The following is a 27434-nucleotide window of genomic DNA, read 5'->3' as shown; positions in this document are numbered from 1 at the left end:
TATAGGGTTCAGTACTATCCGTGGTTTCAGGCATCCACTGGGTGACTTGGAACGTATCCCCTGAGAATAAGGGGGGGGGATATTGCACTCTACTACTACACCTACCTCTTTTACTAAAGCTAAGGCTCAGAGAGGGTCCCTGAGGGTCAGCAGCAGATTATAAATCTATCCGCTCACTCTGACACCAGAATTGCCTGTCTCTACCCCTTCCAGGGACGAGCTGTGACCTTGGCAGCTGGCTGGACCATATTTGGGAGACAGGATGCTGGAGGAAGGACGTGCTCACAGGGGGCAGCAACCCTTCAAAAGACTTCCCACAACATCCCACCACTACCACCCAAATCCTAAGGGTCACAGGCAATGGCCAGCTTGTTGTTGAGCTCAACACATCCCAAACACCAATTCTGGCTTTGGATCATAGGCAATGTGGGACTGCTCCCTGGGCTCCATGCCCGTTCAGTTCCCAAGGCTTCTTCCGTTGTCTGGTATCCAATTCATACATGGACGGCTCTTGGTGAGGGCCTCAGTATCAAGGAATAGGAGAGAGACAGTGTTCAGTCACTTCTAATTATAATGGGATTGGGACCAGATTCTCTCAGTAGCAACAAAACCCCAGGAAGGGGGCCGCTCAGCTTTCTAACACATACGACAGGGTTTGATTCCTTTATGTGCACATTGAGTTGTTGCCTTCCAAGTGGTCTCCTGAAAGGCTGTACACTTACTCTAGTGACTCTTCCACAGCTCATTCAACTCCTCAGAAATTGCTTTTGGAGAAAACTTTTACCAAAATTGACCAGCCTGCTTGATTGCCCGAAGTATTCCTCAATCCAGGCACCACCAAAGTGACTTTCAACTGTTTCCAAAATCCAAATCCAGGTTCAAAAGACCGAAACCTGCCCCTCTGAGGTCATTCCCAAGAATCCCAGGCACAGGCTGGGAAATGGCTGCATGACAAGAATAACAGAACTTTCCCAGTTGTGTTTGTTTTCTAGACACCTACCTGCCTTTGTGGTCAAAGCTCAGGTGTGCTGCCCTCCTCTCCCTGCCTCCCATCAAAGGCGCTGAACCTCTCGTAGACAGAGGGAGTGTGGGGCACCCCCACCCAGACACCAGAACTGGCTCTGCCTCCCCTAGCAGGGCCCTGTCTCTCCCTCCCAGCACAGCCCAGGCAGCATTTGTCCCACTAATGAGTCTTAAGTGTTTGGCTTGGGCTCCTGCCAGTCCTACCCCTACAAGGAAAGGGGGATGGGAGAGAATGGAACAAAGCTCATGCCAGCTTGCTCTGCTGGGCCCTGGGAGGGCTGGCATAGGGGCTGCGTGGCACAAACTGACCCAGGGGTGGCCAGGTACCCACCTGATGCACCCTGCCTTTCTTCCCTTCTGCTGTAGGGGCCTTCCCAAAATGCAGAATCCTCACATACCTACTGGACTGGAATCCCAGAGGGGGCCCAGGAACGTGCCTTGTTAATCAGCAGCCCAGGAGACTGTCATGCACAGTGAAGGTACAGCCACTGCTCTAGGAAGTCAGTGATGGAATTTGGGGCTGATTCGCGTAACTGCGTATACATGCATATTTCTAGAGTCCACGACTTTGCTCAAATTCTCAAATTAGGTAGATAGCTCCCATACCCCCTAAAACAACAAAAGGCTAAGAAGCTCTGGTGAATGGGATGATTTCTAAATTCAGCGGTAGTGGAACCTGCTACAATTCGATGACTGCTCGGGCCCATCAAGGTGAGTCCACAGGAGCCTCTCCCTTTAGCAAAGCCCAAGGAAAGACAGCCCCCTCTGAGGACTGACAAGTCTGGGGAACCCAGGATAACAGAGAACTAGGCTGAGGAACAGTAGGCTGTCCATGGCCAGGGGTTTGGGTGGGGAAGGCCAGAGCCCAGGGAACATCCTAGAATGCATGACCTGAAAGGCTAGAAGGACCCTTTAGGGATCACAGAAACCAACTCCATGATGAGAAGGGTGAATTTTCACCAATATCAGGTCCTTTCTCTCTGGAGCCACACAGCTAAACTACATTTCCCAGTCTCCCCTGAACTGAACGCTGCCCCATGAAATGTGCGTCTCCCACGGGATCCTCCCTCCCCCACTGGATGCTGCGAGGACTCCAAGGCCCCTGCAGGCGGCCAGGCCACAACGGGGAAGGAGCCTGGGCTCCGAATGACTGTGAGGCAGAGCGTCCCCACCACCAACCCACCTGGACTGGGCAGTTTATTGATGGAAAGGAAACCTCTGTGTGTTAGGCTACTGAGATTTAGGGTTGTTTGAATCAGCAATCAGCCTGTTATAACTAATACGCCCTCCTCAGGGACACCGAGACCACGAGTACAAGGGTAGTGATATGTTCAATATCAGAATGAGCTCCTGGTGGGCCAGGGCTAGAACCAGCATTTCCCAGCTACAGCCTTGGACAGGGATACAGGGGGACGGGGTACCAGGACCATATACCACAACCTGGGCAGCACCAATTCCCAAAAAACTTTATTGTTTCAAGTGGCAAAATGTTATTGGTCTCTGTGGGGCACCTGGCAGGGTGGAGGGAGCCCTGAGGTGGGGCTGGGCTCCACCCATTACAAAAATCAAAGGCTTTTATAAAAAATGCTATAAATTGGTATCAAAAGAAAACCCAAGGGAGGCTGGAAGAGGAAGCAGAGAGGGAGGCGGGAAGAGAGCCCAAGGAGGGAGGGACCAGAACCTCTGACCACTAATGACGGAATTCAGGCTGGGAGGGAAGGTGTGGGTGGGGGGAAGTGGGGAAGGTGATACAAAGTGCATAAATGTGCCTCCCCAGACACTCCTCAGAGGTGGAGGGGGACAGAGGCTGCAGCCTGGGGCATGGGAGGCTCCAGCTGTCTCCTCGCCAGGGACCCCACGGGAACGGGCACTGCCTGAGACTGCCGGCTAGGAAGGACCTGCACCAGGAGGGAAGAGAAGAGGTCAGGAGAGCAGTCCGTGAAGTGGGGGGTGGTACAGGAGATGCTTCAGCTTCTTCCTCCTGAGCCTACCCTGGCTCCCACTGAGCCCAGTTGTGAGGCCTGTCCCTGCTGGGGACCTCGTAAGTGCCCCCAGAGGTCCCAGACCAGAAGGTTGGTGGAGCGCACTCAGGGCAGTTACAGGGCACAGGGACTGTCCTTGCGCCCAGGGAGTCAGGCTGGGATGGAAGCCCTCCTTCTCATCCATCCCGGGCCAGATAACACCCTGTTCTGTGGGCAAAATAGAGGGGAAGCCAAGGGACCTACCAAGTCTCTGGAGCTTGGCTCCACCTGCCTGCTTCCAGCCTGGCAGAGAAAAGGGGATGGAGAGCGAAGGGTGCCTCCTCACCCCTGAACCCCACTCCCCAACCCCAGCCAGGCCCAAGCCCAGGGATCTGCCCTCACCTCAGTGACTTCTCAGACCTTCTTCTTCTTTAGCTTCAGGGCTTGCAGCCAGTTTGGTGACGATCCTTCTGACCTAAAAGGCAGAGGGCAAAGGTCATCAGACAGACCTGAGGAAAGCAGAACAAAATGAGGAGTGGTAGGAATAGACAGCTCCCGCACCCTCCAAACACCACCGCCAACCAGAAGAGGCAGCCTGGGGCCTGGCTGCAGAGACCACAACTCTGTCACCAACTCTATACAGTTAATTTGCAGCACACTGACCTCCTCCCCCAGCCTCAGTTTTCCTCTAAGCAAGGTGGGGTCAGTCAATGTCCCAAGCTTAAGTCACGCACCCTGAGGATTTCTCTGGCTTAGGAGGTAATGCGAGGGGCTTTCCCAGCCCCGGGACCTTGCAGGACTTGGAGCGCTGGACCGCAGACTCCTTCTGACTCGACTTGCTCTCTGCTGGCTCCCCCTCCTCAGCCGAGCGGTTCCGGGGACGTAGCTTGGCCTGAGAGACAAGTCCAGGTGCAGACAAGTCAGAGGGACAGGCAAGAGGATTCACAGAGGGCCAGGCCTTCTGCCAAAAGCATGCAGTCCCCAGAATCAGGCTTGGACCCCTCTTCAGTCTTTTCACCTGGAGGGATGGGAAGTCACTTAAAGACAAACTAACCCCAAGAGCTGAGCCATGTCTTACACAGAGTAGGCCCTCGAAGAGATTCTGCTGAATTCAGACTTACTTCGGCTGGACAAAGCCAGTAGTGACTTCCCACCCCTGTGCCTTTGCTCATTCTGTTCCCTCTGCTTGGAAGGCGCCCCCACTGCCCCACTCTCTACAGCCAACTCTTAGGCACGCCTCAAAGCTAAGGGCAAATGCGACCTGAGGCCTTCCCCATCTACCCTCCATGCCACACTACCTCACAGTTAGGAAATAACCTCTCTCTCTGAACAGGCCCAGCCCTTGTATGCACCTACCCAGGGCCCCTAAACTTCTCCATTCACCAGAGCTAAGGACAGACATGGCTTGTGTCCCCCACTGCCCCATGAGGTCTGGGACGTGGAACGCACCTTGTTTCTACTTCCACCCCACTTAGCACACAGCACAGGGTACAGCAGGGCCCTCGCGGGAGAGAATGAGAGGAGGAATTGGAAGAAGGGGGTGGGGGAATGAAGAGATGATGGAGAGAAGAAAGGCTGGACACAGGTGGCCAGCTGGCCAGGTAGCTGGATGTGTTTGCTGAATGATCAGACGGTACCTTCAGGGCTGATGGGCTCAGGCCCGGAAACAGGTTGACTTTCAGCCCCTTGGTGCCCAGGGACATCCGTGTCCGGCGGTTCTGAGGCTCCTCCACCACCTCCTCGTCTGAAGATGGCACCCGAGAAGCTCGTGGCTCTACAAGGGCGCAGGGAGAAGGTCAACACAGACAGTATCCCAGACGCCTACCCGGCATACCCCCAGACACGACACAGACACTGAACGCATCGGCCCCACCTGTAGAGTCCTGGAACAGGCGTGCATCCGAGTCTGCCGCTTCCGACAGGCCCAGGGTACCGCCAGGCCGGATGGCCGGGGCGCGGTGCCCACGCTTGCGCCCCAGGTTGGCACGGCTCCGATACATGGCACTATCAAGGACCTCGGTGTCCTGCTTGGGACAATAGCAACACCGCTGCCATCGCCGTCCCGTGGCCGTGTCCCACCCCACACAAGCCCCTGTATAGCAGCCAGCTGTACCCCTGCAGCCCTGCAGCCCAAAGCCTCCTGGTCGTATGACTCACCCACCACCCGTTTTCTGCCTCCTGGACTGAAACCGCTCAGGGCTCCATGCAGCTGAGGGAGCCCCAGGGACCAGGCTCTGGCTCTCCACCACCCACAGCCGCCCGACAACAGCCCACCCACTGCCCTGGGCTCACCAACCACTGACCTCGATGAAGGAGAAGTCCTGACTCGGGGAGCTGGAGGGAGGGCCTTGGGAGGGCCGTCGAGGGGGCCTCATCGGGCCCTGCTCACCCCTCCTGGTCCCCGCAGGGCCCCAGGTGCCATCCACCTCTTCTGTCCGGCTGGCTTCACCATCAGGCTGGGGCCTCCACGAGGGCAAAGGGTCCCTGCCGAGCTCCAGGGGCTCCCCTCGGTCAGCACCTGCCATGGCTCCTTCCTCTTCTGACAGGTCCCTGAGGCCCGAAGCTGCCGATTCCCTCCGGGCCACTGCCTTGGAGCTGCTGGCAGCCAGCACCTCCTCCAGCAGGTCCTGGGAGCCAGAGGGTGGCAAGCGGGCTGAGCACCCTCTGGGGCTGCAAAGGAGACAAACCAGACGACCAGGTTACCATGAGGCCACATCTGCCTTCCCCAAAAGCCTCCTTCATAGGATCTGTCTCCCCCCGCCCCCAACCTCCCCTCTCCTTTCCATGCTTTTCCCAGAATCCTTCACAAAGAACAGTCAAGGCCTCATATCACACAGCACAGGGGGGACAAGCTGGGCCAGCATGGCAGGTTCAAATCTTGGGTCCACCACTTACTGAGACTTTGGATGAGTCCCTTCACCTATCAAAGCCTCAGGGTCCTCTAATTTTAGAGTCATTGGGAGGATGAAATGAGAATCTAAAGCACAAAACACAGTGTCTGGCACTCAGTGTGCACCCTGTAAGAACAGCTATTGTTACTGGGACTGTCGCAGTTGTTGATGCTGTCTGTGTGTCGCTCCCAGGGGCACCTGCACAGGCGGTCACTCGCCTTGGGACGAGCCGGACACTGGCCCATCTGCCTGTCCATCCTCTTCAGCCCCGAGCCCCATGTCATCCTGCCGTGTGCCGCAGCCTCACGGAACAGCCAGGGCCTCCCAGAACACGCCCGGCCCTCGCAGACTGTTATGTATCTGGACACACTGTTCCCTTGTCTGCAAAGCTCCCCCACCACCCCTCCACTCCATCTCCCCACAGTTCAATTCCTCCTCTGAAGCTGGCCTGCTCCCCCCCCGCCCCGCCCCCAGTCACTGCTCCTTCTCAGCCCTGCAAGCCCAGGGGTCCACCTGTGCCAGCCCCTGCCCCTTTGTGCCCACTGCCAGTCTGTGACAACTCAAGGGCCAAGATGGGGCCCCTTTTGCCTGTGTGGCCCCAGTGCCTGGTCCAGGGCCTGGCCAGGAGCAGGCTAAGCAAACGTCTGCTGTGTGAATGAGAAGCGGGATCACGTTACAACTCATCACAGCTTATGTATCTTCTGCCTGCTGCTCCCTCAAAACACACACACACACACACACACACACGATACAACGGGCTCGTGACATGTCTAGCTGCCACCCCCGACACACAGACACACCCTGCAGACACTCACAGCACACCTCACGCGGGAAGGTGTGCGCTGTTCATCCATCACTCCCTACCGACACAACACACTCACCCCACTCTCACCGCACACTCACACCACGCACACGGCAGGCGTGGGAAAAGCTGGCTGGGCACCGGACGCCATGCCCTGAGGTCCCGACCCACTGGAGGGGGAGGAGAGTGAGGCAGACGAGTGGGTACCAGGGTGGAAGGGGGGAGGTCGGGAGAGGACATGTGTCAGTCTGTCCTTCCACAAGCTGCTGACAGATGGAAATTAAAGCGGTCTGGGGAGGGAGGGAGGGGAGGAGGCAGCAGAAGTACAGCAGCCTTGGATGGGGTCCAAAGCCAGCTCACCCTTCCGCTTAAAATCAGGGAGGCCGAGGTGGGAGGGTGACAACAGCACCCCACCCAGCCTGCACAGGCCCTGCCCCGAGCCTCTCCCTGGGATGGGGCAGTGTAGGCTGAGGCAAAGCTGAGCGGATGTGAAACAGTGGGTGGGTGCATGGAAGATCCACAGCCAAAGGGAGACCTGGCCAAGCCAGGTGGGCAGAGGGCAGAGGAGGGGCTCTGGAGGAGGCCCTAACGGGGGAGGGAGGAAGTGCTGTGTGCATCGTCCCTGCTGGCCTGACTCGTCGTCTCTGCATCTCGGGAGACGCGTGCTGACCTCTGAGCACCCAGAACACCTATAACCTGAGCCCCTCCCTCCCTGACAGGGAAATAGTTCCTGACCTGGGCAGAGAACTGTCACTCCAGGACAGATTTGGGCTCCACCCCTACTATGCCTATGGCCTTGGCAAAGTTATTTATCCACTCTGAGCCTTGGTTTCTTCATCTGTAAAATGGGGATAAGAGAAGTACCTAGACTTTGCTGGGTCTGTTGGCAGACATGTGTGCCCAGCACTTGATAAATTTGTAGGATAATCACCATCAACCTTAACCCAGCTTCTTGGCCTGAGGACTTGTCTCATACCATCTACACCCCTCTCCTGATCTGGACTTGGAGTCTCCTGAGGGCTGGACTCTATCCACCCCCACCCGCCACCCCCACTCCAGGTGCAAACTGAAGGAATGGTATGTACTAAATATGCAAAGAATCAGCTTCCCAGTGTTTGAGGCTCTCAGACCTGAAATAAAGGAGGTCAGGGCTAGAGCTAGAATGATGTGTCTAAAGGGGAAGCAGCTAGCCAAGACTCAGAGACACAGGAAGAGCATCCAGAGAGATGACCCCAAGACTGGGGCTCGAGGGAACATGAAGGAGCCCACCGTCCACGGCTGAGGGTCTTTGTGCAAGTCACACGGCCTCCCTGGGCCTCAGTTTACCTAGCCACAGAATGAGCGGCTCGCCTCAGTGATCTCTGGGTCCACTCAGATTCTATAAAGAGCCCAAAACGACTGCAGTTTTCTACAGGCCCAGGGGGAAGGGCAGGAGACGACCAGGAAGCCAGAGAGGGGAGAGGGCAATGCACCAGCTTTTGGGGGCCCCAGGAGCACCACTCCCACCCGGACAAGGTGGCCCTCGACACAGAGGAAAGGGGGCCCAAGCTCTCCCCACATTCTCCCCACGTCCACCCACCCCATACTGGTCTTGTCACAGCTGTGCTGGACAGAATTCCAGCCAATGAACACCACAGGAGGAGCTTTTGTCCCACACAGGAACAATGAGAAAAATGTCCCCAAGGGCCTCACTTTATGAACACATCCATCCAAATCTGCAAAACAGGTACAACTACAAGTGGTGAGCATTTTTTCAGTGATTTCCATGTGCCAGATAAATCTCAATCCCTTCACATGTGTCGACTCCTAACCCCAACAACCCTGTGAGTGTTAAGAGTAAATTACTCGCAATTACAGGCGAGCAATCAGAGGTCCTGAGAAGAGAAGGACTTGCCCAGGGTCAAGAGGCGGTGGCAGAGGCGGTGGCAGAACCGGGACCCAAACCTGGCAGACAGACTCGGGGCCAGACTGCTCCGAGCTACTATCAAGGACTTCTCGTTCCCAGGGGAACCTCCAAAATTTCGTTCAAAGAACCACTTTCCAGAGTGTAGAATTTCCCTAAGTCAGATGCTCAGAACACGAGCTCCTTGGATACCAGTCAAGTCAGTTTGGGAAACATTGTGTTAGAAAAAGGTGTTTCCTTACTCCTGTGCTTTAACGGGCTCAGATATGCTAATACACACACACTCTACACTTCCAGTATGGCCAGAGTACACAGTGTTTTCCAAACTTGTAACACTGCCAGAAAACCTGCGATGGAGACCAAAGCTCAGACAGCTGGGACCCTCTGCTTCTCTACCACTCCTCTCCCTCTCGCCAGTGCCATCATGATCCCCCCACACCGCCAGCCTCTCCATCCTAAACAAAGGGAAAGGAATTCCGGCGTTCCCCTTGTTAAGAGCCACCCCAACCGGAGGGGAAGACGGAGGGCTGTGGGCCCCACTGCTTGGTAGTCTGAGTCCTGAACCCAGCGTTTAAGATCAAATAGGAAAGAGGCACTGCTGACATTGTACCTTAAGCAGGTCACACCACTGCTCTCCTGCAAACGAGATGATACTAATCCCTTCCTGTTTCACAGGACTGTGAAAATCAGTGAGGTCAGACGTGCAGCGAGCACTGGAGACAGAGTTCTCCAAGCCCGGAAAGGACAACAGCAGGGCGCCCCCATCCTCCCAGCACCAGGGGTAGTCAACCTTCCCGAGTCTAACATTTAGAAAGTGAGGCTCAGAGACCTCCAGGATCCCAGGAGCTCTGGACTCACCTCCATCCCTGCGGTCTCCCCCTCTACAGCACGGGGCCCCAGGACACTCCCCCCACCCTCCTCAGCTCCCCTGAGCGTCCTCTCTCTCCTCTCCCCCTCCTTCTGCTCCTCAACCTCTCCTGACCCCTCCCCCCCCATTCCCTCTAGAACTTCCTGGTCCCTCCTGCCCCCTTCCCACTGCCATCAGCCCCCCTACACACACTTACAACAGCCCCCACCCCTCATCTTCCTTTCCTCCTTCCCATGGCCGGTGAGAAGCCCCAGGGTTGGGAAAGGTCAAACTTTCTACTCAGTCAAGAGAATAAAACCAAATCTCAGTGGATGGCTGTTAATGAAACAGACGCATGCCTTTCTGCACCCTTTCCTGGTGTGAAATCTCAGTTGGTTTTAGAACATAAAACTCTGTGAGACAGACTGTGGTTGGCTGGTAAAACTACCAGTGTGTTCTTCTGCAAAGTTCTCTTTCAGTAACTCTGTGTATGGAGGCCTAGGTCATGGGGCCAGGTCCCAGTGTTCTTCCGGTTGTTACACTGTTGCTTCTTCTGGGCCTTGAGACAGGGCAGGCAAGAAGCACCCTGTTCCTAACCTCACCTCTCCAGAGACAATGAGCACCACTGTCCACTCCACTCCGGACCTGCAGTGGCCAGGGCCGAGGAGACAGAGTCCTCCTTTCTACGCCCATGAAAGCATCCATGCTCCCTGGCCCAGGACCACGTGGCTTCAGAGTCAAGAGGCATGGGGAACAGCCGTTATGCATGAGAGTGGAACCCACCAGAAACCATCCACAGATGTGACATATACCATTTACTCCAGCACGGTCACAATACAAAATCATGGGCTGCAAAAGCCTAAAAGCAAGGGCTGCGAAAGAGTAACAACTCACACATCACTCACCATTCAAAAAAGGAACTCACCTATATGCGTGTCATGATTCAATTAAAAAAAAACTAAAAATTCATAATCCAACCCATCTCAGTTTTTCAAACACTGTAAGTCCTTGGGGAAAGCTATTTCTTTCTTCCCCAGAAAGGCTGCAATTTTTCGGTCAGCTGTCACACCTCCCCTCCCACAGCGGGATGATGCTCCCTTACCTGGCTCCGAAGCTGGGGGCTTCTCCTGTCTCCATTCCGGGGTCTTCAAGGTGGGTCTCCAAGGAAGGTGAGGAGTCACCTGTACCCTGGGTCTCTGGTCCACTTATCTCACCAACCCCCAGCTCCCTGGTCTCCACGGGGTCTCTGGCCTCCAGGCCAGGGCTGTCCCTGCGGCCCAGCTCTGGGCACTGGCTGACCTCTCCCACCCCGTGCTCCCTGGCTTCACTCGGGGCCCCAGAGAGCTCCATGATGCGGAGCCCCAAGTCCTGGGTCCAGTCCATCTGCCCCACTCCACATCCCCGCGGCTCCTGAGAACCTCCAGTCTCTCGGTCACATGGCACCTCCAAAATTTTCAGGCCCAGATTGTTGCCCCAGTCCACCTGGCCCACCCCAAGCTCCCTGGGGCTGCATCCTGCTCCCGGGGCCATGTTTCTCAGCCCCAGGTCAGGTGTCCAGTCTGCCTGTCCCACTCCATGCTCCCTGGATTTAAGGAATTCTCCGGCCTGCACACCTGACCAGTCGGTCTGCCCCACGCCACTCTCTCTGTCCTGGCTGTGGCCTCCTGCCTCTCCCACCCCAGCCAAAACTCGGGCCCTCACCCCAACATCAGGAGTCCAGTCTTTGTCCCCAACTGCGAGGCCCCTGGGCTCCTCAGCCCCTCCGGTCTCCACACCACTGGCCAGGTCCACGTGCCCCAAGCCCAGGCTGTCGGACCAGCCCAGCTGCCCCACGGCATCCTCCCTGGCCTCACTCAAGCCCCCGGAAGCCACAGAGCTGGACACCTCCAAGTTCCTGAGGCCCAGCTGGTCAGTCCAGTCCATAGTCCCGGCGGAGGTCTTCTCAGGAGACACAAAGTGGCCAGAAGGGCTCAGGCCGGGACCGCTCATTCGGTCATTACCAATGATGCCAAACTGATGGCCCCTCTTGGTAGCCTCCACGCAGAAGTCGCTGCTCCAGTCTCGCTGCCCTGGGTTGAAGGAAGCCTCTGGCTGCGGGACGACACCGAGGCGGAAGTCGCCCGTCCAGCCTGGCTGTCCCATGTCCCTGCCTTCCTGGTCAGCATCGCCTGGGCTCTGGGCCCCTGCCTGTCTCCCCTGAAGCCCTCCACCCTCCTGGCTGGCACCGCTGCCCTGCCAGCTGCTCTGGTCTCTCTGTACCAGCGCCCCCTCCTGCGGCTGGGGGGTGCTGGGGCTGAATAAGCCACCCGACTCTCTCTCCTCAGGCCGGCTTGCATCCCCGCTGGCTTTGCCCAGGCTGTCTCCGCCACCCGGAATCTTCTTCTCAAACTCCTCGTCCTGCTGTTGGGCTTCCTCAGGGCTGAACCCGGTGCTCAGGGCTCTCGTTCCGAAACCTGTGTCCTGGGGACCGAGGGCCGTGGAGCTGCCACTGCTGCTGTAGTCCCTCATCCAGGCACTTTTCCCAAACTCCTGCTCCTCTGCATCCTGGCTGCTGTACCTGCCGAGGTGGTCCTCCTTCCCCAGTTCCTGGCTCTGCTCATCCGTCTCCTGGCTGGCGTAAGCACCCAAGGAATCTCTTTTCCCAAACTCCCAGTCCTGAAGGCTCCCGTCCCGACTGCCGTAAGGACCCAACGAATCTCGCTTCCCGAATTCCTGGTCCTGGAGCTCCACGTCCCGGCTGGAGTAAGTGCCCTGGGAATCCCTCTGTCTGAACTCCCAGTCCTGGACCTCCGCCTCCTGGCTCTGGGTGCCAAGCACGACTGGCGTTCCAGTCAGCAGGTCCTGGGCTGCAAGCCCCCCTGCGGCGGACACTCCACTCCCACCTGGGCTGCCAACCTCCATCTCCTCCTGGCTGATGCCACACATGCTGGCCCACTCCCTGCTGCTCCCTTCCCCCACTCCTTGCCCACATTTGCTGGCCCAGTCCCTTTCTCCAAGGCCTGGGTCCCCTCTAGGGCTCGCACCCCCCAGGCCATAGTCCTGAGAAGTGTGTTGGGACCAGCTGGAACGGCTGAAACTGCTGGGCTGTGGGTTTGCTGCAATCCCAAATTCACTCTGCAGATCTTTCTGGGCCCAGCCAAGGAGTCCCTGGAAATCAGAAAAAGAAAGACAAAGACACACTGCTTAGAGTCAATCAGGGTAGGAGTCAACCCAGAATATGAGCAGCACAACCTGGTGACTGAGAGCCCCTCTTCGGCAGCAGCAAGCCTAGGTCTGGGTCCCAGCTGTGTGACCTCCAAGTAAATCAATCACTTAACCACTCTGGGCCTCAGGGTCCTCCTCCTAGAACAGATAATTCCTACAGCATGACTGGTTAGGGGGCATTAAACAACATCATTTAAGCCAAGTACTCAGCATAGCACAGGGCACTCAATCAATGACCCACGGTCATGTTTACAGCCCTTGGGCAACTCTTGGCTATGTGCCAGGAGATAGGCTATCTGGGGTGTGGGGTACACTTTCAATTAGGAGAGAGCAAGACTCAAAGCCCTTCCACAACCTCCTTTCCACTGCCAGATTCCACCACCACAGCTCTTCTAGCCCCCCATAAGTTCCCAACCCCTCCCTCCCTAAGGAAAACACCCTCTGCCCAGCCCTCCCCAGGAAAACCGCTCATCCATCCCTCAGGGCCCCAGGTGGATGGGGGAGCTGAACCCAGGCCATCTGGCCCAGCACAGGCGAAAGACCCAGCCAGGGCTCCCTACACCCCATCACCCAGACTCCGACTCACTCCTGCGGGCGGCCGAGCCCTGGCCTCAGGGCTATGGAGCCTGCCGGCCTCATCGCGAAGCGCTGCATTGGCCAGCAGCCTCTCCAAGACAGACATGCTGGGCTCCCGGTCCCCAAGCCGGGCCATGGCCCCTGCCCCCCACACCTGCCCCGGGCTGCTGGGTTTGGCTGGGCCCCGGGACAGGGCTGGCTGCTCCCCTGGCCCGGACCTGTCGGACGGCTCTGACTGGGCTGGGGCTCACCCTGGCCCGCTCCCTCCAGAGCAGCTGCAGCTCTGGTGGCCCCGCCCAGAAGCCAGTTGAGTCACCCACAACCCGGGACAGACACACCTACTGCAGGAGCCAGCTTGGTCTTAACTCCTTCCTGCTCCTCCTCTTCCTCCCCTCCACCCTGAGGCCCTCTGGCTCCTCCTTCCGTCCAGCCCCGCCTCTACAGCCTAGGCAGGGCCGGAAAAATACATTTCAAAAGCCACTTGGACCCCAGCCCTTAAACTCAGAGGCAGCCTCCTGGGGGAAAAGACACTGGGCCCGGAAGTGACACTCTCGCACGCAGTCACCAACCTGCTGGGTAACCTTGCAGAAGGCTCTGCCTGGTCTGGGCTTTGGCTGCCGGTTTACCAGGCAGGTCTTGAGCTCAACAGTAATAACATTCATGAAAACCAACACTTTCTAAGCCCTCGTGATTCACCAGGCGCTGTTCTCAGTACTTTACAGCTTAGTCAGGCTTCCCAATCACCCTTTCAGGTAGAGTGCATTGTTGCTACCCCATTTTACAGATGCAGAAACTGAGGCACAAGCAGAAAAGTAACTTGTTCAAGGTCACATCTGGGCAAACAGCACAACCAAGAGCTGAACTCAGGCAGACCGGGCCCAGAGCCCACTCTCTAAATGGCTACGCTGCGTTGCCTTTCACACCACTGGCCCTGCTAATGGGCTGAATACTCACTCAGTATAAGCCAAGCACTAAGTGCGTTCCACACTCATTTTACCCGCAGTACAACCCTAAGAGGCGAATGTGGTTATTATGAAAGAGCCCAAGACCAGTCAGTTAGTGGGTACTGGTCAGATATGGACTCACACTAGACCCCAGGCACCATCCCGTAGCCCCTGCTCTGTCAGCTTTGCCAGAACGCACAGCTCTGAGGGGCACATCCATAGGTGCCTTGCTCACAGCTGTATCCCAAGCTCGACACATAAAATCCACACTGAAAGAAGGAGCCCACGGAAGCCATGGCTCCCACCGCTGACACCCCCACCCGCCCTATGCCCTGTGCTGTCCTCACCTCAGAGCAGGCACTCAGGACCTGTGCATCCTTCAGCTCAGAGCCAGCTCCCCGCCTTGCACTGCCAGCACTGGGTGGCGGCGAAGCCAGGAGGTCATCCAACCAGCGGGAGCTGCTTTCAGGGCCTACAGGCTCGGGGGACACCCTACAAGGGTCTTGAGCCTCTGTCGTGGGTTGGGTGGTCTCAGCCCGGGCTAGCGTCATGGTCTCTTCTTCAGCAGGCAGTGCCTGCCCGGGGTCAGGGGTGTCAGCAAAAAGGACACAGGGCTGATCAGAGGGTGCTGGCTGCTGCTGCCCTAGGACTGGCTCCAGGATGGGAAGGGCAGCCTCCCTGGTGGCCAGAGGGAGTGGGGCCTCCTGTCCGGCCAGGGGCTCCCGCTCCTCATACCTCTCCTCTGCCTGCAGCAAGACCGGTTCAGGTGGGTCCCCTGTTGCTGGTGGATGCTCAAGGGGAACAGCTGGGGATGCAGGCTGACTCTCCCCATCACCCTGCTGGGCTGGGGAGATCCCCGGATCATCTGCCCCCACCCAGGAACCAGGCCTTCCTGGCCCCTCTGGAGCTGTCTGGGCCCCTTGCCCCTGCTGGGACACCCCCTCCCTGCTGGATGCAGCCCAGGCCCCAGCCTCCGCAGCAGCAGCCTCAGCCTCCGCAGCCTCAGGGGCTTCCGTGATAGGGGAGGGGGGCGGGGAGTCCAGCCGCCACACCCCTAGACCAGATGTTCGAGTGGGGAAGGTCCATTCAAAGGACTGTGACAAGCTCCAGTTGGACTCTGTCCCACCCCCACTGGGACGATCCAGGGCTGACTGTCTCCCCTGGGTTTGGGGCAGGTCAGCCAGTGAGCCCCCCAACTTCTCCTGGTCTTGGCCGGGCGGCTGGAGCACACCTTCCGAAAATCGGCGCTGAGCCAGGCTGATGGGGCGGAGGTCTGCGTCACCCTTGGCCACCTCAGTGCCAGATGGAAACGTCCGCTCAAGATCTAGCAACTCCCCCCTGTCCATCAGGGGCAGGGGCGAGGTGGCTGGAGGCTGCTGTGGGCTGTGGCGCCCTGAGACCTTCTCCACAGGAGGGCTGCCAGGTCTGGGGGTCTCTAGGGCTCCCACATCGGGGAGCACGGGGCTGGCAGCATGGCAGGAGCCCTCGTCAGGCAGGACCACAGCTGGGGGTGCTGGAGTCTCAGGACGGCAGGGACAAGGCCCAGAAGCTTCAGGAACTGGGGCTTCCGGAAGCTGAAAGTGGCGAGGAGTGTTCTTGTCGGGTGAGTGAAATCGGGGAGACCCAGGGACTGGGCCTGAGACTTCAGCAAGGAGGCCTGGGCTGGTGGAGCCTCCATTCTCTGAGGTGGGGCTTGGACTTGAAGGGACCCAAGGCTTGGAAACCTGCAAGAGAAAGGTCAAGAGCCGTCACTCGCCTCTCAGGTGGGTGGGGGAGGCCCCTGCCAACCCCATATGGACAGCAGGTCAGCTGCTTCCTCACTCTCTCATTCCACAGACAGGAGGAAGAAACTGGGGGGCCTCTCAGGACAGCTGGGAAAGGCCCTGAATATGAGTTAGGGCTTCTTAAGCTTCTCAGTGTTCTCAGACCCCTCCTTTAGGCCCTCTCCCCAGAAAACTCACAGAGCCTTATTCAGAGTATCACCCACACCATTTCACATGGTTCAAGCTGTCCTCCCTCCCACCCACCCCAAAACTCATTGGAGGGCCAGCCCGGTGGCTCAGGCGGTTGGAGCTCCATGCTCCTAACTGCGAAGGCTGCCTGTTCGATTCCCACATGGGCCAGTAGGCTCTCAACCACAAGGTTGCCAGTTCGATTCCCTCAGGGGATGGTGGGCGGATTCCCTCCGTCCCCTGCAACTAAGATTGAACACGGCACCTTGAGCTGAGCTGCCGCTGAGCTCCCGGATGGCTCAGTTAGTTGGAGTGCATCCTCTCAACCACAAGGTTACCAGTTCAACTCCCGCAAGGGATGGTGGGCTGTGCCCCATGCAACTAGCAACGGCAACTGGACCTGGAGCTGAGCTGCGCCCAACACAACTAAGACTGAAAGAACAACTTGAAGCTGAACGGCACCCTCCACAAGATTGAAAGGACAACAACTTGACTTGGAAAATGGGCCTGGAAGTACACACTGTTCCCCAATAAAGTCCTGTTCCCCTTCCCCAATAAAATCTTTAAAAAAAAAAAAAAAAACTCATTGGAGGGTGTCCTAAGAGTCCGTGGTTCATGGGTCAAGGACACCGGCTTTATAAAGGGAAATTTGGGAATCTGACCATCCAGGCACGTGAGCATTCTGCCTCAGAGCGGGCCTCCAAGCCCAGCTCCCAGGAGCAGCTCAGCGTGGGTGTGGGGCTGCCCACCCTGCTCTGTGTAGCCCTAGTTCCCAGCACTGCCCAAGGAAGCACGCAGGCCGAGAGCTTCGAGGTACTGGGGGGACATGGGAGCTCCTGGCATGGAGTCACCCAGCACTGCCTCTCGTAAGCTGTAGGCCCTCCTGTAGGGTGGGCACTCGGTGTGTCTGAGCCTCAGCCTCCCCTTCTGTCCACTGGGGCTGGAACAACGTCCCCCTCACAAAGTTAGGTGACAAGTAAGTAAGATTTGTGCACGTGGCCTCTCAGGACAGAACTTATAAGGAATGGCCGCTGTGGCCAATGGGGGGCAGAGGGGACCGAGCACCTGGCACTTCTTCACTACTCCACTCGGCCTGGTCCCACACAACGAAGTGAGTATTGCTCTATCTGACCTTTGGTCACGCCAAACCAGAGGTCACACCTCCCTTGGCGGCCCCCTCCAACAGGACTCTTTCTCCCACATTGTCACTTTCTGGGCCTGGGCAGAGGAAAGAGTCCTGCTTACTTCTCAAGGCCCCTTCCATTCCCTCCACCCCTTCTCTCTACAAAATTCTAGTGTTAAAGCGCACGCCCTTAAACTACTGTGTTTCCCCAAAAATAAGACCTAGCCGGACCATCAGCTCTCATGCATCTTTTGCTGCAAAAATTAATATAAGACCCAGTCTTATTTTAATACAATATAAGACCGGGTCTTGTAATATAAAATAATATAATATAATATAATACCAGGTATAATATAATACCGGGTGTAATATAATATAATACCAGGTCTTATATTAATTTTTGCTCCAAAAGACACATTAGAGCTGATGGTCTGGCTAAGTCTTATTTTCAGGAAAACACAGTATACCACCCACGGCCCCTCCCATTAGAGTACCTACAGACCCCATTCCCTGAGAAGCACAGCCCTGGGATCACTGCAACCCCATATATATATATAAAAACACTGCTGTAATTTGTAGTGATACCAAGAGCCACCGTCGACCCTTCCAGCATCCTGGCTCTGCTCCCTGACCTCCTCTTCCCTGATGACTTTGTGACCCCCCCCCAGGACTTTGTCCTTATCCATAACTGTAGCCCACCACAGACTCAACTTCAAGTGTCCACTCACCCTTCCCCACCTCCTATCCATTCAGGTCCCTCTTTCCATCCCCCGACCTCCCTCAATCCTTCAACCGCTCTGGGAAGCACAGTCACTAGCCCTTCTTCCTTCTCACTGTCCCCCCGTCCCCTCCTGCCCTTGCTTTTCTCTCTAAAGTCATTTTCTTACACCACCCTCAACTCCCTCCTTCATCCTACTGTTTAGCCTGTTTACATACAGCTCCCCAACCTCGGCTCCCAGGCAACCCTTTCTCATCTTGCCTCCTCAGACCTCGGACACCTCCTCCCATCCTCTCTCAGCCGCTGGCCTTGCTTCCCCCCTTCCCTGACAACAGAGGCCATGGCAGAACGCCCACACCCCCGCTATCTGCATGTCGGCCCGAGCACTCTGCTCCCCTGCTCTGATCGTGAACTGCTGTCCTTGCTCAGAGCTACGGCCAACCTTCCTCTCTCTTTCCTGCATCATTGATTTTTTGCCTCCTCTCCTGGATCATTTCCATCAGCACACAAACTGCTCTCATTTCTTCTGTCTTTAAAAAAGAAAATCGCTCTTGTCTTCACCTCTCTCTCTAGCTACCAACCATTTTCGAACACGTTGTCTGCATTCACTATCTATCCTACAGTTTGTTCCACTCTCTCCTGAACTCACCCCAAACAGGCTTCTTCCTTCACCTTGCCACCTAACTGCTCTGCCAAAGGTCACGGTGTTCCCCTGCAGCTAAATCCCACTCTCACTACTCACCTGCTTTGACCAGTGAGCAGCCCGCGGGCTGATGGCATGCACGCCCTCCTCCAGTCCTGGAAGTTGGCTTCCTTTGGCCTCCAGGACTCCACTCCCACAGGTTTTCCACCCACCTCACCTCTATCCTCTTCCCTCCTGTTCCTCACATACTCCCCTGGTGATCTCAGCCAGTCTTAACTACCATCTGTGGCTGACACTGACACGTCCCTGGAACGCCAGACGCAAAGAGCCAACTATCCACTCCCGATTTCCACGTAAATGTCTGAAAGGTATTCAAACTCAACTAGTCCCGAAGCAAACTCCTGACATCTCCTCCGACCCTGCTTCAACCTGAGAAGTCCCCATCTCACTAAATGGTAACCTCATCCTTCCGGCTGCTCAGGCCAAAAGCCTTGGCATCATCCTTGATCCTGCACTCTCTGTCTTCTGTCAATCTACCTGCAAATCCTGTCCTTTTCACCTTCAAATTCCATCCAGAGAGACCACTAATCACTATCTCATCACAGGCTACCTCCACGGCCCAAGCTGCCCCCACTTTGCCCCTGGATTATTCCAACAGCCCCCCGCTGGTCCCTGCTGCTGCTCTCAGCTCCCTGAAACACCAAGAGGGCAAGGTGACTCTTGACAACTAAACCAGAGCATGTCCCTCTTCTCCTCCAAAGCCCTCCATGGCTTCTGCCTCTCACTCAGGCCAAGGTCCTTTAGGGGCCTGTGAAGCTCAATGCAATCGATCACCACCTGAGTCCTCACTGCCACCCAACTCCTTCCGTCATGCGGCCCTTTGTACTTGCAGTCCCCTCTGCCAAGAACACTGTTCCCCAAAATCCACAGCTCACTCCCTCACCTTCTTCGCATGAGGCCGTCCCCAACTACCCTCATCCCAGAGCTCTCCACCTTCACGGGTCCTCCCAGCACTTGTCTGACAACACATCTGCGGGGGGGGGGGGGGTGTTTGTATTGGCCTCTCGCATCAGAAGGTGAGCTCCCAGAAAACCGAAACGGTGTATTTTGTTCTCTGCTATTCCCACAGCAGGTACACAGTAAATATTTGTTTGATGGACCAATAGAGTCAGGTCTCCATCAGTGGACAGACGGGGCAGCCTCTATGAGCAAGAAGGGCCATCCTTTACATCGTTTACTCAGGAGAGCAAGCTGACCGTCCTCCCAGCACCCTGTGGGGAGAGGTGAGGAGGGAACAGGAAATCTCCAGGAAAAGAACTCTTCCTCTGAACCCTGAGAAGGCAGCCCCGCCAGGAGAGCACCAGTCAGACAACTCAGATCCCGCCTCAGCCCTCAGCCCCTGGGGAGCTCACTTAACCTCACCCAGGCATCCTCACCGCACACGTGGGACGAGCGGGGCCTACGAGCTAGAGTGATCACATGGATTAAGTTAGTCCGCGTTCCTGGAACATGTCTAGCACACAGTAGGTGCTTGGGTCAATGGCAGTTGTTATGGATAATTACTGTTTATAACGAGCAGCCTCACAGCCCAAACCACACTTGATCGAAAGCACTGCCCTGAGAGTTGAGAGATCTGCGTCCTGGGGCCAGCCCTTGGGCGAGGCAGCTTTTCACCACCTCAGGGTCCACATCTGAACTAAACAGGTGGACGAGATAATCTCAGATGACCCTTCCAGCTCTAAGGACTATGATTCTGATTCATAACAAGAGGATAACTCACGTGGGTAGGTGGCTCAGAGCTGGCCGGCTGAGCCAGGTCCCCGTTGAAGGCCCGGTCTGAAGTGGGGCTCCTGGGAGGGAGAAAGACAGGACATGGAGGCACAGAATGGAGAAGCCTGTCACAGATGAATAAGGGGGCAGAGCTGTCTGATAAGAGTCTGCCTAAGTGATTTTAACAGCAGTTACCCCCCAACCCCAGGCATTTTCTACTGAACCCTGCCTGGAACCACTGAGGACAGAGAGGCGGGCAGTTTTCATAGAGAAAGTGCCCCAGGAGACAGTGCCTAATTCTTGCCTGTACACCAAGGGTTAAACTCCCCCAGCCCCTTTAGGAGAAGCACCCTGCATGCCCAGACCCCTCATGGTTCCCCAAAGACAACCCCTCCTTCCCCGAGCCCCTGAGGGGTTAATGTTCTCCTCCCGCCAGGGAGGATACAGCTGGTCTGACTGTCCTGCCAATACTTCTTGAAGGATCACAGGGGGAGGAGTGATTTTCCAAGGTTGAAGTCGTTCCTCCTAAGCTCTGCTGGGAGCCAGGCAAGGGGGGAGGACAGAGGGCTGAACCCAGCCTGAGATCCCTGGCCTGGGACAAGGAAGGGTTAATTGGGAGCCCAGCCCTCCAAGCACCTTCAGGTGAGACAAGGGTGAGGGCTGGAGGGCTGGAGGGCAGGGTAGGGCAGGGGCCTTCAGCTTTGGGCTCCGCTCTGCCCTTCACAGCAGGAGGGAGAGGGGAGCCTCTGAACCCAGCAGAGCCGCCACGGGCCCAGAAGGCCAACTGTGCCTCAGGCTGGCTCTTTCTGCCCTGAAGACGGCCTCCATGCAGCCTCTTCCTCCAATGCCCTGTGCCCACCACCCCAAGGGGCACCTCCTTGCCAGCCTTCGTATACGCTGGCACCAACTCTGGACAGGTGTTTTACATAAACAGTCTCCAAACTGGCCGCAATCTCTGTGCAGTGACACTAGCTGGCCTGGCATCAAGGTGTGTTCAAGTCTTATCGCTCCCATCAGACACCTCACGGGCAGACTGTGCCCTTTTCATACACACACACACACCCCCCCGCACCTGGCACACTACTCCACCCACAGTAGGAGCTACCAGTTAAGAACACACCCTTTGGAATCAAATAGACCTGAATTCAAACCCCAGTTCTGTCTCTTCCTTGCTGAGGAACCATGGGAAGTCACTTGAGCCTCAGTTTCCTAATCTCTAAAATGGGTCTAATATTCCCTTCACTAAACAGCCTTGCTGTGGATTAAATGAGGCAAAGTTCAGCTCTCAGTATAAAAAACTAAAAATAAACTTCCATACTGCATATTTGAACTCTACCATAAACACAGATCTACTCTGTAGACAGAATCACAATTGTAAAGAGAACACAGTAACACTAACACTGCTGGCAGGATACTTTGTGACTTAGACTAGGGACTGCCCACACTAACAGCACAACTAACCTAAAAGGGAAGGTCCTAGTCCCAAATGTGGCCCCCCCACTTCGTCCTCACCTCTCCTTGGGGGGCTGGCTGTGCTCTTCCGGACTCTCTGTAGATTTCGCTGGCTCCTCCTGGGACCATACCCTGCAGAGGGTCCCGTCCTCATCCCTAGGACTTGCAACCACGCCATAGGTCCTGGGGCCGTATTTTGAGCTGCCATCATGGTTAAAGGTTAGGCGGGAGCCCCAGAGGCGGTCAGGACTGGCAGGGACCCCCTTCCGCGGCTGCTCCATCTTGGCCAGGATCTCTTCCACTGTGGTGGCTGCAAAGCGCTCTGAGGCTGGACGGAAGGGGGCAGGAGCCTTCCGCACGCCCCCTGGGACAGCACATCGAGCCGGGGGTGTCAAGGGGGGCATCTCCTCTTTCCCAGCCTCCTCTTTCCCAGTCTCTCGGGTGGCTTCTTCTCCAGTAGAGGCCTCGGCTGTCGGTCTTGGTGCAAAGGGTAGGGAACGCTTGCTGCCACCATAGGGCTGGGGTCCTGCCAGCATGTTCATCTTCCGGGCAGAAGGCAGCTCAGCTAAGGGACCCCGGGGAGGCCGAGGCCCAATAGGCACCAGCAGGGTGGGCTTGGCAGGCAGAGCTGGCTTGGTGGGCAGGGCCCGGGGTTTGGGCTTGACAGGGGGTTTGGCCCGAGGGTCACCTGCCAAAAGGAAAGGGTTGGTTGAGAGGGGAGGCTGTCAGAAGAATGAGGAAGCAGAACTTCATCTCCCATCCCCTATAAATTCAAAATGTTCACTTCATTCTAGGCATAAGTCAAATGTCACCTCTTCCATGAAGTCTTCCTTGATTTTCCACACACATCACAAAAGCATCCTCCTGTCTCCAATCCCAAAATGTTTAATCAGTCTCCCTTATAAGCTAAAGCTATTTAAGGGTCCAGCTGGCACCTTATTTCTCCTTATACTCCACTTTGCACCTCGCATGACTTCTTATCAAACGAATGAATGAACAGACAAATGAGCCAATAAACGAATGCCTACCTTCCCATATCAAGCAGTCACCCCACCATCTCCCCAATCCTGTCCAGTCCTCCTACATGACACTCTACTATCCTACCACCATAGTAAGCTTTTTATCCTGGCTGAGTCTCCCCACTGTGCCTCCTGGCTGCCCCTCCCCCACTACACACCCAGGCCACCTCCCACTGTCATCCGGTGTGTGATCAGGAATGCAAACTTACTATTGATCTAATCCACACAGAAGTACATCTGCTACAGGGAAAAAAACAAGACCAGAAACCTACCTCTATATAAGGCATTCCAAAGCAAAATAAAAGACCTTGGAATTACTCATGGCCACGGCCCTTCTAATAGAATCCTCTATCACCCACTCATTTGGCTCAGCCTAAGAAAGGAATCTAGACAGGAGCCAGGAGGCCTGGGTTCAAACAGCCACGTGCACGCATATCTCCTCTGGGTCCCCATTTCCTCCTCTTAGAACAGGTGCCTTTATCCACATCATCTGGAAGGTTGTTCCTACCTGTGAGAGATCTATGACCTCAAACAGTTCTGAAGAGTCTCACCAGGAACTGAGAACCTTTCAAACTCATCCTGCATGTCCTCAACACTCTTCCCTCCCTCACTCCCATCCCACCTCAACAGTCATCACTCGCCCACCCCCTTCAAGACAGAATGGGGGTTCAACCTCTGCCCCTCCCACCGTCCTCCCAGCCACCCTGCTCCACCCTGCACCCATAGGCACCTGGCTCAGGGCCAGCAGATACCAGCTCCTCCTCCATCTCCTGGGGTGGTGGGGAAGCCATGGCTGTGCCTTCCCGGAGAGCAGACACTTTCATCACATGTGGCAGAACCTGCATGAGAATTGAGAAGCAGAGGAGTGTGAGCTGGGGTCTAAGCCCAGGAAGAGAGAGAGGAAAAGGCAAGAGAGTTGGGCGCTGGCAGTAAGCGTGGTCGAGGGAAGTCTCCTACTCCTAGCTGAGGCAGAGTGTGGGACAGGAAGAGGGAACTTCAGAGGGGATGAGGGAGGTCGAGGGAGGTCCCCAGCTGCCATATCCTCAACTCTTCCCAGATTCCTCTCCAGCTCTGGCCCCCGAACCCCAAAGTCCTGAAGTTTCAGGTAGCTACCTATTCTTTCCTCCTCTGGTGAGCTAAGATACCCCACTTACCGTTCCCAGGGTACCCCTTGGGTCCAGCAGCCCCACCTGAGGTATATACTCAGGGGCAGAGCAAGAGGGCCCCAAAGTCTTAGTCTTTCAGTGAATCACCTCATGGGAGACGGGAAAAACCCGCTCCTCCCCAACCTGGGGCTCCGCCCCACTGCCAGCCTCCCCCTTTCCGCTCACCCTCCTTCCCTCCCTCCCTCCCTCCCTCCTGCAGCTGGGAGTGGTTCCCTCTTTCCCTCTTCCCCCCTCCCCCCTCCTCCTTCCATATCCCTGCCCAACTCCCGCTTCCCTCAGAGCTGTCTCATCCAAACACGGAAAAATAAGGAATAAGAAGTAAACATCTGGAATACATTTTTTTCTTTAATTTCTCAATCGCTTTGGCTTCAGCTTGGAATTTGATGAGGTAAAGCCAGGGCCTAGTCCTGTTGCCATAGCAATGGCCTCCCACTGGATTTCCAGAGCGGAGCCAAGAGGAAGGAGGAGCCGGCCCAGGCCTGGGCTGGGAGAATGGGACAAGGCTTGAGGCTTGAGAACATCCGGGAGTGGGGTGGCTTGGGGGAAAACACTCCGGGGTTCCCCCTTCTAGGACAGTGAGGATGGGACAGCCACAGCCTATGGGCAGCCTTCACCAGCCTAGGGTTGGCCTGAGGAGTTTTGAGGGAGCACAAGAAATTTTAAACCAAGTGACACAGCCCTATGGTAGAAACCGAATAAGCCAGTACCAGGAACAAGCTTCAGGTTCTGATATGCGAGGATTCAATATTGGGTAGGTCTACCACTTTCTAGCTGTGTGCCCTTAGGCACAGCACTTACTTCTCCAAGCCTCAGTTTCCCTATGTGACAAATGGAGTTACTGAGACTGTTGGGAGGTTTATGGCAGTTGATGCATGCAAACTGCTTAGCATAACGCCCAGCACATAATAAGTGCCCAATAAATATTGGCAATTATTAGTACAATTCCATTCGGTGTCACCAATGAGCTAAAATCCTTGGTAACCACCACCTCCTCTCCCCAGACCATTCCCTCACTCACACAGGTCCCAGTTATGTCACCTTCAGACACTCCACCACCTCCTTAGTTCTCATCCTGGCTGCTGGAGCACCATCCCACCCACAACACCCGCACCCCAGGCTTTGCAGCCTGGGGGACAAAGTACTGCCCCTCTTGTCACAAAGGAAGAAGGACATTTCCTATCACCTGGTATGCACAGAGCCCTTGAGGACAACCCAATGGGCACTGCCTTCCTCAAAGTCACCCACTGCAGCTGGTCTGGGAAAACAGCACCAACTCCTAAGAAAGGCCTTCTGATGCCCAACATTTGCAAAACTCGCCCACCCCTCTCCTCTGACCCTGCCCCAAGTTGCTTCAAAGATGGCAGAGAGTATGAAGAGCTAAGTAGAGAGAAACCCAGGACCATCAATTCCCTTGGTCAACCACCTTCCACAGAGGACTGCTCACTGTGGGTGGGTAAGTAACTAACTGCACAGCCAGCCCAAGAGTGCATGGGGGAAGGGCACATGATAGAAAAAATAAAATTAAAACACAAGATTGTTTCCTTGTCCTTGAACATTATCACAAGGGACATGGTGTAGGTGGTTAGAAATGCGGACAAACTGGCCCAGAACTGAAAAACTCTTTCACCTGGGAGCCTGATGGGCACCTCTGCAGTATGAGGGGGTGCAGCAATGAAGTGGGGGCTCAGCTTCCCCAACTGAGGAGGGGCCACAGCAGCTCCGAGGCCCCAGCCAGGAAACGCAGGTGATCAAGGCCGTTGCCAAAAGCTGCAGAATCACAGCGGCTCTGAGCACTCCCTGCAACCTCCAGGAGTCAGGGGGGGCCTATCTGACCCCCAGGAGCAAAGGCTGCCACAAGGGCTGCGGAGAGGCCAGGCAGCTCCTGCCCGGGACAGGGGCCCCGAGAGGCATCCGCGCAGGCGGGGTCGCCTCTACGGTCCCTGGGATCTCCAGCGGATCCAGGGCCAGAGAGGTAGGCAGGGGCAGCACGTAAACTGCTGGAAGAGGGAGGGCCAACGGGAAGACGGAACAGCCTGGGGCGAGGGGCCTTCTGGAGAGGCCCAGTGGGGAGCTCTGGACACAGAGGGGATGGCAGCAGCCGAAGAAGAGGAGGAGAGGGTGGAGGAGGAGAAGGGGGTGGCAGAACGGGAGGACCTGTACGCAGAATGTGAAGCAGCCGGCGAACAGACGGGGGACTGAGGACGCAGACCGAGTGGGGGCGGACTGGGGTGGCTGGGGGCGTGCCGAGGGAGCCGAGGGAGGGGGCTAGCGCGGGCCCTGGGGAAGGGGGAGGCAGGGGTCCCTCCAGCAGTTCCGCCCGCCCCCGGCCCCGCCTCAAGCCCTCGCCCCCTCCCCCCTTTCTTCTGGATCGGCCAGCACGAGCTCCAGACCGTGCACCTTCCGGCCTCGCGCACATGCGCCAGCTCCCGCGTGTCCCCGGTTTCCCCCGCGCCCCCGGCCCCTGCAAACTTTCCCGTTCACCCCCCTTCCACCTTAACCCGAGGTCCCGGCTGAAAAGCACCCACTCCCTCCATGCTTCTCCCCCGCCCCAATCCCGGACCCCGCCCCCTCCTTCGCCCTCCTGCCCGCCCCCGCGCACTCACGCGCTCCCCCGGGATCCGGCTCCGCTCGGCTCGGGCTCGGCACCCCGACGCCAGTCTCCGCCACCGCCGCCGCTGCTGCCGCCGTCACCGGGGACCAAGCCAGAGCGGGCCCCGGCGGGGCCCCGCCCTCAGCTCCGCCCCAGCTCCGCCCAGGCCCACACCCCTAGGGCGCTTCATGAATATCCATGAGACAGTGAAAACCCGGAGTGGGAAGCCCGTGCAGAACTCGCCTGACCGTATGCAAATAGCAGCAGCCCAGGTACTCAATTATTCATGAATCTTGCAAATGAGGGGCCCGCCCCAGCCTCAGACCCGGGTAAAACTGACGCAATTCAGCCGCTAAAAACGCTGGGGCAAAATGGCCACCGAGACGACTGCCTAGAGAGGAGACTTAAGCTGACGGCCCGATTCTCAGGCCCAACGGCCTGAACTGATCGCAGTACCATAGAGTCGCGGCGAGAAAGAAGGTAACCCTTGGCCGACTGCGGAGGCTTTCTGTGGCAAGCACCTTAGAGCCTACCCAACGTGGCCACCCCACGTGTGTAAATTCAGATTTGGAGCCACAGTGAGGAAGACTGGAAGCTCTATTTCCCTCACTACTCCTTATTTATCTCGTTATGCTCCCTTCCCAGATATAAATTCTTCCTGACCTCAAAATTTGATATACCCTTTTTCATATAAAAACAAAAGCTACCTCCACCCCCACACCACTCATCGTCCCAACTCTCCAGGATCAGGTTTCCAGTGTCTTGGTTGCAGAGAGGCCAGTCAATCCTGATTCCATTATCTAAAGCCTTGAAGACCCTTGACTCATAGGTGATTAAGGATGGAGCCAGT

The 27434-nt window shown here is 56.5% G+C and overlaps 1 protein-coding gene across 3 annotated transcripts; it reads right to left on the bottom strand.

Annotated features, from left to right (window-relative positions):
* Window positions 1-2472: 2472 nt before the first annotated feature.
* Window positions 2473-26751, bottom strand: TNKS1BP1 (tankyrase 1 binding protein 1). Of its 3 annotated transcripts, none has more exons than XR_004424470.1 (13): window positions 26598-26751; window positions 23559-23667; window positions 21870-22497; window positions 20368-20437; window positions 14499-15875; window positions 10530-12574; window positions 5288-5654; window positions 4858-5008; window positions 4622-4758; window positions 3719-3876; window positions 3387-3459; window positions 3249-3287; window positions 2473-2921 (listed from the first exon to the last, which is right to left on the bottom strand). XR_004424470.1 is itself a non-coding variant. In XM_033121435.1 (12 exons), the coding sequence occupies exons 2-11, from the start codon at window positions 23650-23652 to the stop codon at window positions 3399-3401; spliced, it is 5088 nt and encodes a 1695-aa protein (XP_032977326.1). In that variant the 5' UTR covers window positions 23653-23667; window positions 26598-26751; the 3' UTR covers window positions 2473-2921; window positions 3387-3398. The 3 variants fall into 3 exon arrangements, 1 of the variants encoding a protein (XP_032977326.1); XR_004424471.1 differs by lacking the exon at window positions 26598-26751 and adding an exon at window positions 23983-24120; XM_033121435.1 differs by lacking the exon at window positions 3249-3287.
* Between the last annotated feature and the right edge of the window lie 683 nt (window positions 26752-27434).

Source organism: Rhinolophus ferrumequinum, chromosome 11, assembly GCF_004115265.2.
Source record: "Rhinolophus ferrumequinum isolate MPI-CBG mRhiFer1 chromosome 11, mRhiFer1_v1.p, whole genome shotgun sequence".
Taxonomy (NCBI): Eukaryota; Metazoa; Chordata; class Mammalia; order Chiroptera; family Rhinolophidae; genus Rhinolophus; species Rhinolophus ferrumequinum.
Note: the sequence above shows the minus strand (reverse complement) of the source record. Positions and strands in the feature narration are given on the sequence as shown.